Source organism: Meriones unguiculatus, chromosome 16 (assembly GCF_030254825.1).
Source record: "Meriones unguiculatus strain TT.TT164.6M chromosome 16, Bangor_MerUng_6.1, whole genome shotgun sequence".
NCBI classification, from domain to species: Eukaryota; Metazoa; Chordata; class Mammalia; order Rodentia; family Muridae; genus Meriones; species Meriones unguiculatus.
Window position 1 is genome coordinate 10637646 of NC_083363.1, and position 12885 is coordinate 10650530.

General features: G+C 43.7%; 1 protein-coding gene across 3 annotated transcripts in view; it reads left to right on the forward strand.

The window, feature by feature from the left end:
* The window catches only part of Cabin1 (calcineurin binding protein 1), a 127882-nt gene continuing 114997 nt past the window's right edge, over positions 1-12885 (forward strand). For 2 of the 3 annotated variants that reach the window (XM_021653761.2, XM_060369353.1), the window contains exons 1-4: positions 5-324; positions 11001-11075; positions 11532-11624; positions 12117-12230. In XM_021653761.2, coding sequence (XP_021509436.1) covers positions 11073-11075; positions 11532-11624; positions 12117-12230 — 210 coding nt within the window. In that variant the 5' untranslated portion in view covers positions 5-324; positions 11001-11072. Of the gene's footprint in view, positions 325-11000; positions 11076-11531; positions 11625-12116; positions 12231-12885 lie in introns of all 3 variants that reach the window. The other variant, XM_060369354.1, reaches the window with a different exon arrangement.

A 12885-nucleotide genomic window follows, 5' to 3' on the forward strand; every position in this document is an offset into this window, starting at 1 on the left:
CTCCGGCCGTTGCCCCGGAGACGCCGGGCGAGTTCCGGGGAGCAAGGTTTGCTGGCGGCTCCGAGGTGGTGCGCACGGCTCCCGCGGGTGCGAGGAGCGGCAACCGCGCGCGGAGGCCGGCTCTCCGCATCCGCACGGCCGCGGTGGGCCGACACCAGGCCCCAGACCCCCAGGCACCCGGACGGGCCTTCTGCCCACGCCGGCTCCTCCGCGCGACCCCCGCCGCCGCTGCCGAGAGGCCGCGGGTGGCTGCCTGTGAGCGCAGCCCGAAGCCATCCCCCTCTCTGGACGTCCTTTCATTCACCTTCTCAGCTGCCCAGCGAGGTGAGTGTGGCATGGGTAGCATTGACAGGGCTGGAAACTGAGGCCGAGGGAAGGTTTTTCAATGACTTTAAAGCCCCGGTGCGGCTTACCCCGACTTGAAGCCTTCTGCAGACCAGCCTCCCTGGGGGAGGGAGATGGATAGCCTTCACCTGGTCCCAGGTCCCTGCACCTGTGATGCCTTACAAGCCATGAGTGTGGACACTTGAACTCCATGTGGCTCAATTCCTTCGGTGCGATCCATGGCTTTGCTTAGAAATAGAATTTAGAATGGTCCCCTTCAGGGGCTGGCAAACTTGGGTAGGTATATTTCGGTTATTGTAATGTGTTGTAAATTTAATAAGAACAGCAATCCTTTTACTGGCGGGCGTTTTAGATTTGGTGTAGCTATACTCTGCTCAGTTACGTTGCGCGGATAAAGCCAAAGACAATACACAAAAGTGGGTGTCACTATAATTTTATTTATAGATACTAAAATCTGAATGTCATATATCAAGGGTTTTTTTTTTTTTCCTTCCTCCCTCATTAGAAATGTAAAAACCATTCCTCTCTCTTGGGCTGTACAATAGCAGTGGGTGGTGAACTTGCTAGCCTCGCCTACCCCAGGGCTTCCCATCAGAGGAAACGGCACCGGAGAGGGCCATCTGTGCTAACTTGGTCACACACACAGTTCTGCCATAAACTCAAGACTGCCAGAAGCTGGTTGTAGAGCTGCACGCCTTTAATCCCAGCATTCCAGAGGCAGAGGTGGATCTCTGTGAGTTCAAGGCCAGCCTGGTCTCCAGAGCGGGTTCTGCGACAACCAGAACTACATAGTGAGACCCTGGCTTGAAACCTCCTTCCCCCACAAAAAAGATTGCCAGGCTCCCAGACCCTAGTAGGCCCCGCCATTGCTTATCACTGGATGACAGTGCGACTTATAGAGCTTTTCTGTATCATGTGATCTTTGAGCAATGGAAACTGTTCCTTAAAGAGCTTGGAAACTTAAGAAACTGGTAGGTGCATACGTTTAATCTCAGAACTCGGGGCAGCCGCAGGTGGGTCTCCGAGTTTAAGGTAGCCTGGCCTACACAGCAAGTCCAGGGTCAGCTGGGGCCACATAACGAGATTTTTGTGTCAAAGAAAAAGGGGGGGGGCAGGGTTTGGAGATCTGAGAATTTGAAGTGATTAATGTGCTATTCTTAGAGCATGCAGCAGCTAGGCTGGGAATTTGATAAATGATAGTAAACAAAGCACCACAATCTGAAAGTCTGAAATTCTCCAAATCCAAAACTCTTTAGTGCAGAGATGACCGTGGAAATTCTGCACTATGAAACTTTGCTCGGTGTACAAGTTATTAAACGTTTTATGTAAGATTATCTTCAGGCTGTGTGCATAAGGGTATATGAACAAGTAAATTTTGTGTTTTGGCTTGAGTCTTCATCAATAAGGTATCTAATTATATACACACAAAAATTCCAGAATCCAAGGGAAATCTGAAGTCCAAAGCACTTGTAGTGCTTTTTCGTCTTTATTTTGTAGTTGTTGTTGTTTTTTTTTTTAAGATTTATTTTTATTTTATATGTATCAGTGTTTGCTGCATGTGTGTATATCCATCATGTGCATGCCTGGTACCAAGGAAGGCAGGGCGTTGGCTTTCCTAGATCTTGAGTGAGAGTCCGCTGCTGGATGGGTGCTGCTGCTGGACGCAGGTCTTCTGCAAGAGCAGCAGCTGCTGTGAACAGCTGAGCCATCTGTCTAGCCGCCTTAACTGCTTTTTGCCCTTTGTTTTAAAGCTGCTTCTGGGGTTCATGGTGAACAATAAATGTGCAACCCACTAGTCTTGAATTGTTTACATACACAGTGAAAAATGTGTAATTTCAAGTGCCTAACAGAAGAGCTGGGGTCAGCTTGGTGAGCACATATCTGAGTCTCTTTCCTATTTCTGAGTGCAGGAGGTAATTTTACTATACACAGCTGGATAAGGAAGCAGAGTTAGCTAATCCCGGTGGGGTGGTTTTGGGTAGCAGTCTCAGGCTTGGAAAGTCTGGGAGGAGGTAGCCTCGGAGACATTTTCTGCACACAGTCAGCAATGGCTCATGGACCAGCGGAAGGCTTTGTTGTTTCCCTGACCCAAGGAAGACTCTGAATTTCCATGGGTCTGCATCACTGGGGTCCTTGACATAGCCATGTCCATGGCAGTAGTAAATACATTTACTCTTCATCTACTCCTTACCTATTTACTCAGGGTTTCCTCAGCTCCCCTGGGCTTTTGGTTTTTGGTTGTGTTTTATTTTATTTTTTTTTAAATAGCTTTTTTCACTTAGCATAGTTAGAAAGACTACCAGTATTGTTAGTACTTGATTTTTATTTTGCATGACTGTGTCATGTTTTATGTATGCATTCATAAGAAGATGGATTTCTGAGTTATTTCTACCTTTCACATATTATGAATAATCCTCATAAATCTTGGCTTGGGCATGTTACTTTTGTGGATGTTCCACAGTTAACGTATTCATTCTCTTTTTAGCAGTTTCGGTTGCTTCCATTATCTTGCAATTACAAACTGCTGCACAGTGAATTATCCCATGTATATGTGCTTTTGTGTTGTTGGAGATATGTCTTCAGGGTAGAGGCCTAAAAGTAGAATTCTGGTTGAAATGTTAAGTGCTGCTGTCATTTTTCTTAGATATTGTCAAGTTGCTCTCCAGAAGGATTGTATCACTTTACATTTATGTGAGAATAGTATTTTTTTTTCACAACCTTAGTCGACACTTTGCTTACCCACCCTCTGCCTTGAGACAGGATTTCATTATGTAGTCATGCCTGACCTGGAATTTGCTGTGTAAAATGGACCAGGATGGCCTTGAACTTGCAACAGTCCTCCAGGTGCCTCTTTTTCCTGCATGCTGGGATGACAGGTCACCAAGCCCAGCTTTGATTAATTGATAGATTAATAGATTGGGGGGGCATAAGTGCCACAGCGTTAACGTAGAGGTCAGAGGACAACTTCGTGCAGCAGATTCTTTCCTTTCACCCTCATGTGGGTTCCAGGGATTGAACTCAAGTTACTTTGTCATCTGAGCCATCTTTTTGCTGGCAAAGGCACTTGTAGCCAAGCCTGACAATCTGAGGTACTGTAGGCACTGTCTCTAAACACACTGAAATTGAATCTAAACCGTAGCACATAGACACTTGAGTGTAATTCTGGACCTACTGTTTTCATGCTGCATTTACCTCTTGTTTGAACCATTAAGGCTTTGTGTAGTATGTGCTAATATACTTATAAGCTAGTTTCTATTTGTAATATTGGATAAAGCTTATCCCTTCTTAGAAGTGTTTTTTTTTTTTTTTTCTACTTTGTTTCTAGGTAGCCTTACATTTTTTCCAAATAAACTTTAGTGTCATCTTGTCTATTGTCTTAATTGGTGTTTTTATTGGGACTGCATAGAGTTTAAGTGGTAACTTTGGGAGAACTGACACCTTTATATAGTTGAGTCCTATTCAAGGAGAGGAGACACATTCTATTCAAGTTTATTTTCATGTCTTTCAGTTGTGTTTTAACACTTTCCTCGTTAAGTTGCAGATCTCTTACTAAGGACTTAATCTTGTTGCTCCTGCAGATGGGATTTTCTGTACCATTACATTTTCTGTTTATGACTTGTATGCATATGATTTTCTATGAATCTTTGTTGTAATTTTAAAACTCCGTCTGTGTGTGGGCTTGTGCACATGATGCGGTTGCTCAGGGAGGCCAGGAGAGGGCGTCAGACCCCCGGGAGCCAGAGTGCCAGATGGCTGTGAGCACTTGATGTTGGCGCTCGGAACCAGACTGTCCTCTGTCAGAGCAATTGGTATGCTCTTTTATACTGAGCCATGCTCCGTCTCTGTGCTAATGGTATACTGTGCTCCTGCACCGAGTTCTTCTGCTAGTGTATAAGCTTGCCATCAATTATGTGTTTGTACATTTTTTTAAGGGATGTATTATCAGCAGTTAGTAACACTTGAACTTCTTAGTCAGTTTATTTTTTTGAGATAGGGTCTTGCCATGTAGCCCAGGCTGGCTGTGAGTCCACAGTCTACTGCCTCAGCCTTCCAATGCTGAGGTTATAGTGATGAGATTAAATGTAGCTTTTATACCCATTCTTAAACCTCAGTTTGCTTTTCATGTTCTCATTGCATTGGCTGATCATCCTCGTTCAAAGCGATTGTGGCCATCCTGGTTCTATTCCTGATATCAAAAAATGTTTGTAGTATTTCTCCACTAAATACTATTTTGGCTTTAGGACCAAGTTGTTTATATTTTATCATGACAAGAAATTATCCTTCAGTTCCCATTTCTTCAAGTGTTTTTCTTATTCATAGCTATTGAGTTTTGTTATTATTATTATTTTTTTTCTGAGACAGAGTTTCTCTGTGTAGCCTTGGCTGTTCTGGACTTGCTTTGTAGACCTGGCTGGCCTCAAACTCAGAGATCTGCCTGCCACTGCCTCCCTGAGTGTTGGGATTACAGGTGTGTGCCACTGTGCCTGGCTGAATTTGGTCATATCTTTTAAATCTAAAAAGTTTGTTTTTATTTTTACTAGTCCAAGTAAGATCACATTACTCTTTACAAACAAATAAATCTTCCCTTTCAAGGCCAAAGAAATCTTGGGAAATGAGCACTTTTTCTCCATAAATCTTGGTAGAAACAACTTTAAAAAAAAAAAAAAAAGATTTATTTATTTATTTTTACATATGAGTGCTCTATTTGCATGTATACCTGTATGACAGAAGAGGGCATCAGATTCCTTTATAGATGATCATGAGCCACTATATGGTTGCTGGGAATTGATCTCAGGACCCCTGGAAGAGCAGCCAGTACTCTTAACCAGTGAGCTATCTCTCTAGCCCCAACCAAAGTTCATTTATTTTAAAATATTGTGTACCTGTTTGTCTGTGAAGAGCATGCAGTACCTGAAGAGGCCAGAAGAGGGCACTGGAATCCCTGGAACTGGGTTATAGGTGGTTGTGAGACACCTGATGTATGATTTTGGGTCCTCTGCAAAGGCAGCCAGTGTTTTTAAGTGCTAAGCTGTCTCCTTATGGTAACAATGCATGAGTTTTTTTGCTTAGATGATTTAATTGTGTTTTCATTTTTATATTTTGTTACGTTTTAAATTTTAGTTTGATTTGTTTTTTTTCCTAGATTCATTCTTTCCTTCCTTCCTTCCTTCCTTCCTTCCTTCCTTCCTTCCTTCCTTTCGTTAATTTAGACAGGGTCTGACTATATAGACCAGGGTAGACTTGAACTTAAGAGCCCTCCTGTTTGCTGGCCATTATACCTGCTAGAATTGTTCAGTAGATTAAAAAAAAAATTGAAATAGATGGCTTCTCCTTCTTGCTGTTGATGGTAGTCATGCATGTATGCACACATATTTTAATATATGCATATTTGTGTGTATGGTTTACATGTGTATATGTTCCCATGTGTGGGCTATTGATGAATAGTGAAATTATGTTCCACGTTCTTTTGAGACAGGGTCTCACTGAATCTTGACTTATGAGTAGCAAGACTGGCTAGCCAAAGAGCTCCAGGGGTCTTGTCTCTGTTCCCTAGTTCTAGGCTTGCAAATGCGTGCTGGGGCTCTGAGTTCAGGTCCTCGTGTTTGCACAGCAACCACTTCACCAATGGAGTCGTCTAAGTTACAGGCTGTGATCATAATTCTCTCTTGGTTTTAATAATGTTTATGGAAAAGTAGTGTGTGTGTGTGTATGTGTGTGTGCGTGTGTGCGTGTGTACTTGCCATAGAAAAGATATAGAGGTTAGAGGACAACCTTGGCTGTTGGTTCTTGCCCCCCACCTCCTCTAATTAAAACACTTACTGGGTCTAGGGATGCCTCAATGGTTAAGAGCATTGGTTGCCCTTCCAAAAGACCTGGATTACATTCCCAGTACTCACATGACAGCTCACAACCGTCTGAAACTCCAGTATCAGGGCATCTGATACCCTCTTTTGGTCTCTGCAGGCACCAGAGACACGTGTAACACACAGACTTACATACCGGCAAACACCCATACACATAAGCAAGAAGTTAAATTATTATTATTGTGTGTGTATGATGTTCGTATGTAGAGGTTAGAGTATACTTTTTGGGAGTTGGTTCTCTCCTTCCATTTCTGTGTTTTCCAGGGATGGGACTTGGGTTGTAGGGCTTACATGGCAAGCACCTTTGCCTGCTGAGCCGTCTCTCCATTACAGTTTTTTTGACTAGGTTTCTCTAAACTGTGTGTGTGTGTGTGTGTGTGTGTGTGTGTATGCGCATGCATGTACATGTGTTGGGGTGGGCATACACACGCCACAGTACACATGCAGGGATCAGAGGACAGCTTTGTGCAGGTTTTTCTTTCTTCCATGTTTATGTGGGTTCTGGGGATTGAACTCAGGTTGTGAAGCCTTTCCAGGCTGAGTCGCCTCACTGGCCCTTCACTTTGTTTGGAAATCAAGGTCTCTTTTGTTTACTGCTGTGTATAGCAGGCTAGTGGGCCTGTGGGCTTCCAGGGCATTTCCTCTTTCCACCTCTCCTCCTGCTATAGGAGTCCTGGGGTCACAGACACAAGGTTTCTTTTTTTCTCTTGTAATATTAATATTTTTATACAAAATATTTTGTTTACCAATAAAGAAATGTTACCTTATTAATTTGTATCCTATATACTAGGATATGAAAATATACTAATTATTTATTTGTTTTTTATTTCTTTTATTAGTTACATTTTATTAACTCTGTATCCCAGCTGTATCCCGCTCCCTCATTCCCTCCCAATCCCCCACCCTCCCTCCCTCATCACCTCCCTTTTTCAAGTCCACTGATAGGGGAGGACCTCCTCCCCTTTCGTCTGATCCTGTTTTATCAAGTATCTTCAGGACTGGCTGCAAAGTCCTCCTCTGTGGCCTAGCAGGGCTGCTCCTCCCTTGCGGGGTGGGGAGGTCAGAGAGCCTGCCATTGAGTTCATGTCAGAATGTTCAGGTCATGTTCCTCTTATTAGAGTAACCCACTTGGTTACTGAGCTACCACGGGCTACATCCGAGCAGGGGTTCTAGATTATATCCATACATGGTCCTTGGTTGGATAAACAGTCTCATATAAGACTCCTGTGCCCAGATATATTTGGTCCTTGTGGAGCGCCTATCCTCTCCATGTCATACTAACTCCTCTTGCTTTCATATGATTCCGTGCACTCTGCCTAAGGTTTGGTTATGAGTCTTAGTATCTGCTTTGATGCACTGCTAGGTAGAGTCTTTCAGAGGCCCTCTGCGGTAGGCTCCTGTCCTGTTACTTGTTTTCTCCTACGCCCAATGCACATCCCATTTGTCTTTCTAAGTAAGGATTGATTATCTTACCCCAGGTCTGCTTTCTTGTTTATCTTCTTTCGGTATATAGATTTCATTATGTTTATCATATCTTCTAGGTCTATATAAGAGAGTATATACCATGTGTGTCTTTCTCCTTCTGGGATACCTCACTCAGAATGATCTTTTCTAGATCCCACCATTTGTCTGCAAATTTCATTATTTCGTTTTTGATTGCTGAGTAGTATTCCATTGTGTAAAAATACCACAATTTCTGTATCCATTTCTCCGTTGATGGACATCTGGGTTGTTTCCAGGTTCTGGCTATTACAAATAAAGCTGCTACAAATATGGCTGAGCAAATCAGACGCAAAATTCTTGTTTTTAGTTATGTGTATGGGTGTGTATCTACGTGCACATGGTTGCAGGTGCCCGTGAAGGCCTGGAAAGGGTGTAGCATCTTCTGGAGCTGGGGTTACAGGAGGCTGTGAGTCACCTGATATAGGAACTGAGCTGTGGTATCTGCAGGAGCTAAGTGCTCTTCAGCACTGAACCGTCTCTCCAGTCCTAGCCTGTCCTCTTAGCACTGTTGTTACCCTTGGAACCAGATTTCAGTGTGCGTTTGGAGGGACAGATAATCCTCAGACCACAGCACTCTCCAGTTAGCCCTTGTTTTGAACACACTGTCAAAAACATAGAGGAAAATGTTAGTCTTTTCATGATGCCCATATAACAGCGATGATGAAATAATGATAAATAAGAACAGAATAGCAACACAGTGACAAGGTATGGCAGTTTGAGTGGCAGCAGTTTGTCAGATTCTCCCATGTTCCTTGATAACTCTGGCTGAGGTGACCACAGAGTCTTTTTTTTTTTTTCTAATGTTAGTTACTAATATTAGCTTTAGGTTACACATTACCAATTACATAGTAACCCATTTGCGATGGTTACTATCTTCATGCAAGAGCATGCCTCTGCCAAAGGATCTCCTTCACCCCTCTCCAGAAGAGAGGAGAAAACAAGCCCCAGTTATTTCTTGAATGTAAAATGTCCATCTTGTTAGGAAATCACCGTGCTTTTAGCCATGTGCAAATCGTAGTCTTCTTGTGTGCTGGCTGCTTCACTGCCCTCTCTCGGCCTACAGGCGGAAAGCAAGGCATATATATATATATACATATATATAATATATATATTTTTTCTTTTTTATTATTATTATTAATTACACTTTATTCATTTTGTATCCCCCCATAAGCCCCTCCCTCCTCCCCTTCCCGATCCCATCCTACCTTCCCTTTCTGCATGCATGCTCCTCCCCACGTCCACTGATAGGGGAGGTCCTCCTCTCCTTCCTTCTGATCTTAGTATATCAGATCACATCAGGAATGGCTGCATTGTTGCTTTTTTTTTTTTTAAGATTTACTTATTTATTTTATATACATGAATATTCTATCTGCATGTACACCTGCACACCAGAAGAAGCCATCAGATCCCCGTACAGATGGTTGTGAGCCACCATGTGGTTGCTGGGAATTGAACTCAAGACCTTGGGAAGAGCAGAGAGTGCTCTTAACCACTGAGCCATCTTTCCAGCCCCAGAAAGCAAGGCTTACAGAAGCATGCTCCTACAGGAGGAGGCAGCACTCAAAGGGCCCTGAATCCAGGTGAGTGGGGATGCACCCGAAGAAGCCCCATAGATTGCATAGCAAACATTTCTCTACACACGCGCGCACGCGCACACACACACACACACACACACACACACACACACACACACCACTCTCTCCAGAATTCCTGTCAAGGGTTAAGAGGCCACAGCAGAGTTGAGAGGTTTCAGGAGTCCTGAGAAGTAAGGAAACTGACAGAAATGGAAATAGCAGTCCACCTCTGTGGAAGCTGTTGTGAGTCAGACTGCTGCTGGTCCTGGGTTTGAGAGCAAATATTTAGATTTATATAAGCAATTCTTATAACTAACTGTTGATTTTTTACATAATCTAATAAATATTGTGAAATTTTAATGTTATTACATTTTAAAACATGATGGGAACCTATTGGGCCTTGTATGACCATTCTTCCCATCCCAGCCCCTTTTTATTTTATTTTTTTTCATTTATAGAAACCTTTTAATGAACAAAGACTCCATTCAGGGCTCCATTCATAGAGTTGAGTCTATGTGCAGAGGGGAGAGGACAATACCGCGTTTGCGTGGTCAGATGGGCACATGGACAGTAGGTCCAGACAAACAGGAGAGCAACTAGGACAGACGGACAGCAGTTGAGTAGGTTTGTCAACAGCTGGTGCATAGCTGAAACAAACTCCTGGGGATGTTGGGAGTCGCCTGCCTGTCTGTCCCTGATGCACATGCCAGATGGTCAGATGGTAGGTTGGTGGGGGCTGTTGCCAGCCTACTGCCAGGTGGCAATCTCCTTCCTTAGTGTGGTGTGTCTGGTATGTTCTTGGGTCTAGTTTCCCTGATAAGACGTTAATATCTCATGTGTTCTACAGTCCCAGTTCACCACATATGTTTATACTCCCACAGATGAGTCATTTGTCAGTCTTGCTATGTGGGCGGTACTGGCCTGGCGTGGCATTCAACATCCACTCTGTATGGTCATCCTCCATTCTCAAAGTGGAAGTAGAAAGCTGCTTGTAAATTGGAGTCTCTGAGGGAAGCACAACTTGAAAGACTTGAGCTTTACATGGTATGGACTAACGTGGAACAGGGCACAGCCTCAAAGATCCAAGTTTTACACAGTATAGAGTAACATGGAAGAGGGCATAGCCTGGTCTCTCTGCATTCTCCCTACCTACTGATGGACTGTCTATTCCAGACACATCATGTAACTAGAACCAGGCGGTATTGGCTATTTTGCGAATGACATCTTTTATTTAGCTTAGTTTTACAGGTTCCTTCATGTTGCAGCATGTATCAAAATTTTATTCTTTTTATGAATGGACAGTGTTCCTTTACAGACTTGTTTATCAGTCTATGGATGTTGTGTAGCTCCACCTCTCAGCTCTTAAGAGTAATGCTGCTGTGTGCATTCATGAGCAAGTTTTGGTGTGGACATGTTTTCTTCTGAGTAGATGCATAGGAGTGGGGCTCCAGATTATATGCTAATTCTGTGTGGCATTTGGAGGAACTGCCAAGGTGGTTTTCATAGGAGCTGTTTTATGTTTCTAGGGACAACATATGAAGTTCTAATTTCTCCACACTCTTGCCACCCCATTTTCTTCTACAATCTTCAAACTGATTTGTCTTCCTGTAATGCTGTTTTTTTTTTTTCTCTTTATATTTCTAAGACCCAGGTGAGCCTGAGTAGTATGCTGTTTCTGCTCTTCCTGACGCCCTTTGTCCTGTTTCCTCTTTAGGGGACTGAAAACAGGCACATCCTCCACCAGTGATGGGAAGTGATCCTCCGTGGTGGTGCTGAGTCTCTGAATATGGTAAGAAACTGATGTGTGACTAAGTTGTTGGTGACAGCGTTGTTTGTCGCTTTGCTCCTGGGGGTAAGGGACATTTTCCTGTGCAGGCTTTCTTCTAGCAAGGCTGTTGGTACATCTGTGCGTAAGGACACTTGACTGGCTGTAGGTTGTAAGGCTTCAAACACATTTGTAGGGAAGACACAAAGTTGACTGTTTTGTTGGGATTGTTGTTCTAATACTGGGGCCTTCTGTGCTGAGCTGAAACTGGGCCTCCCAGCCTCTGCTCCTTTGTGGTGGACAGTAACCAGGATATATTTTTCCACACTTGTTGCCATCACCCCACACATTCTCGTCCTAGTTTCTTCCTCTGGAGGATTGTTGGTGGGTCATTCCTCCATAGTTTTTCATAGTAGCCTGGATATATTCTGAAGCAGAATTGTCTTCATCTGTACTCAGTTCCTCTGAACTCATTTCTAGATTCGAATTGCAGCCTTGAATGCCAGCTCCACAATTGAGGATGACCATGAAGGAAGTTTTAAAAGTCACAAAATCCAGACAAAGGAGGCCCAGGTATGTACTCTGAGATCTGAGGGAGACCTTGCTGCTTATGTTAGATGAATTTAGGTGAGTCCTTAACGGAGCTCTATGGGGAAATGGTGTTATGAAGATGGTTGGCTTGCTACCTCTTGTTGAAGATGCTTCACTCAGGACATAGTCATGCTGAAGAACTTTAGCTTTTGCTCTTTGTGTTCTTGCCCCTTGCCTACATTCAGTGTACCTGCAGCTCTCTCCCCTCCGTGTGTGTGTGTGTGTGTGTGTGTGTGTGTGTGTGTGTGTGCGTGCGCGCTCTCTCTCTCTCTCTCTCTGTCTGTCTCTGTCTTTCCATCTCTCTCTCTCTTGGGACTTTTTTCCAGTAATGAGATGTGGACCCTGAGTAGAAGGATTTCTTTCACTGTAGAGGCTGTAGCTGGCAGTTAACTTGGCAGTGACTCATAGCCTTTACATACAGTTTTGGTTTAAAAGGATCAGTTTTGTGTGGTGTGAAAACATCTTTGTTTGCAGGAAGCTGAGGCTTTTGCCCTATACCACAAGGCCCTGGATCTGCAGAAACACGACAGGTTTGAGGAGTCTGCCAAGGCCTACCATGAGCTCCTGGAGGCACGCCTGCTGAGGGAGGTGAGGCACTGGTGGGCTAGGCTGTGGGTTTTGAGACAAAACTTTAAAGTCCAGGCTTGCCTGACACTCAGGGTTCTCCTGAATTATGAGTGTGTAATACTCTATGCAGTGCTTTTTTTTGTCTGTTTCTCTGTTTTGCAATGTGCACATGTATGTGCATGTATTTGGTTTTTGTCTTGCTTTTGTTTTTTCTTAAGACAGGGTCTCATGTAGTCCAGGCTAGTCTTGAACTTGCCATGTAGTCAAAGCTAGCCCTGAACTGATTTTCCTATCCCCACCTCCTTTGTGCTGAGTGCTGACTGCCCTGGAACGCTGTCTTTAGACAGACTGGCCTGTAAGTAACAGTCCTGCCTGAGTGTGCCTCCTGAGTGATGTGGTTAAAGTATGAACTGCTGTGCCCAGCCACTTTTCTTGTTTTTAAGAATTATTTATTTAGATGTGTATCTCTGTGTGTGTATGTGCCTGTGTGTGTAAATAAGATACCTATGGAGGCCGGAAGGAGGTTGGCTCCCCTGGAGCTGGATTTGTAGGTGGTTGTAAACTGCTGCCATGGATGTTGGGAACCGAATTCAAATCCTCTGGAAGAGTAGAAAGCTCTCTTAAGTGCTGAGCTATCTCTGCAGCCTTAGCAACAGTTTTTATTCAGTGATTTCTT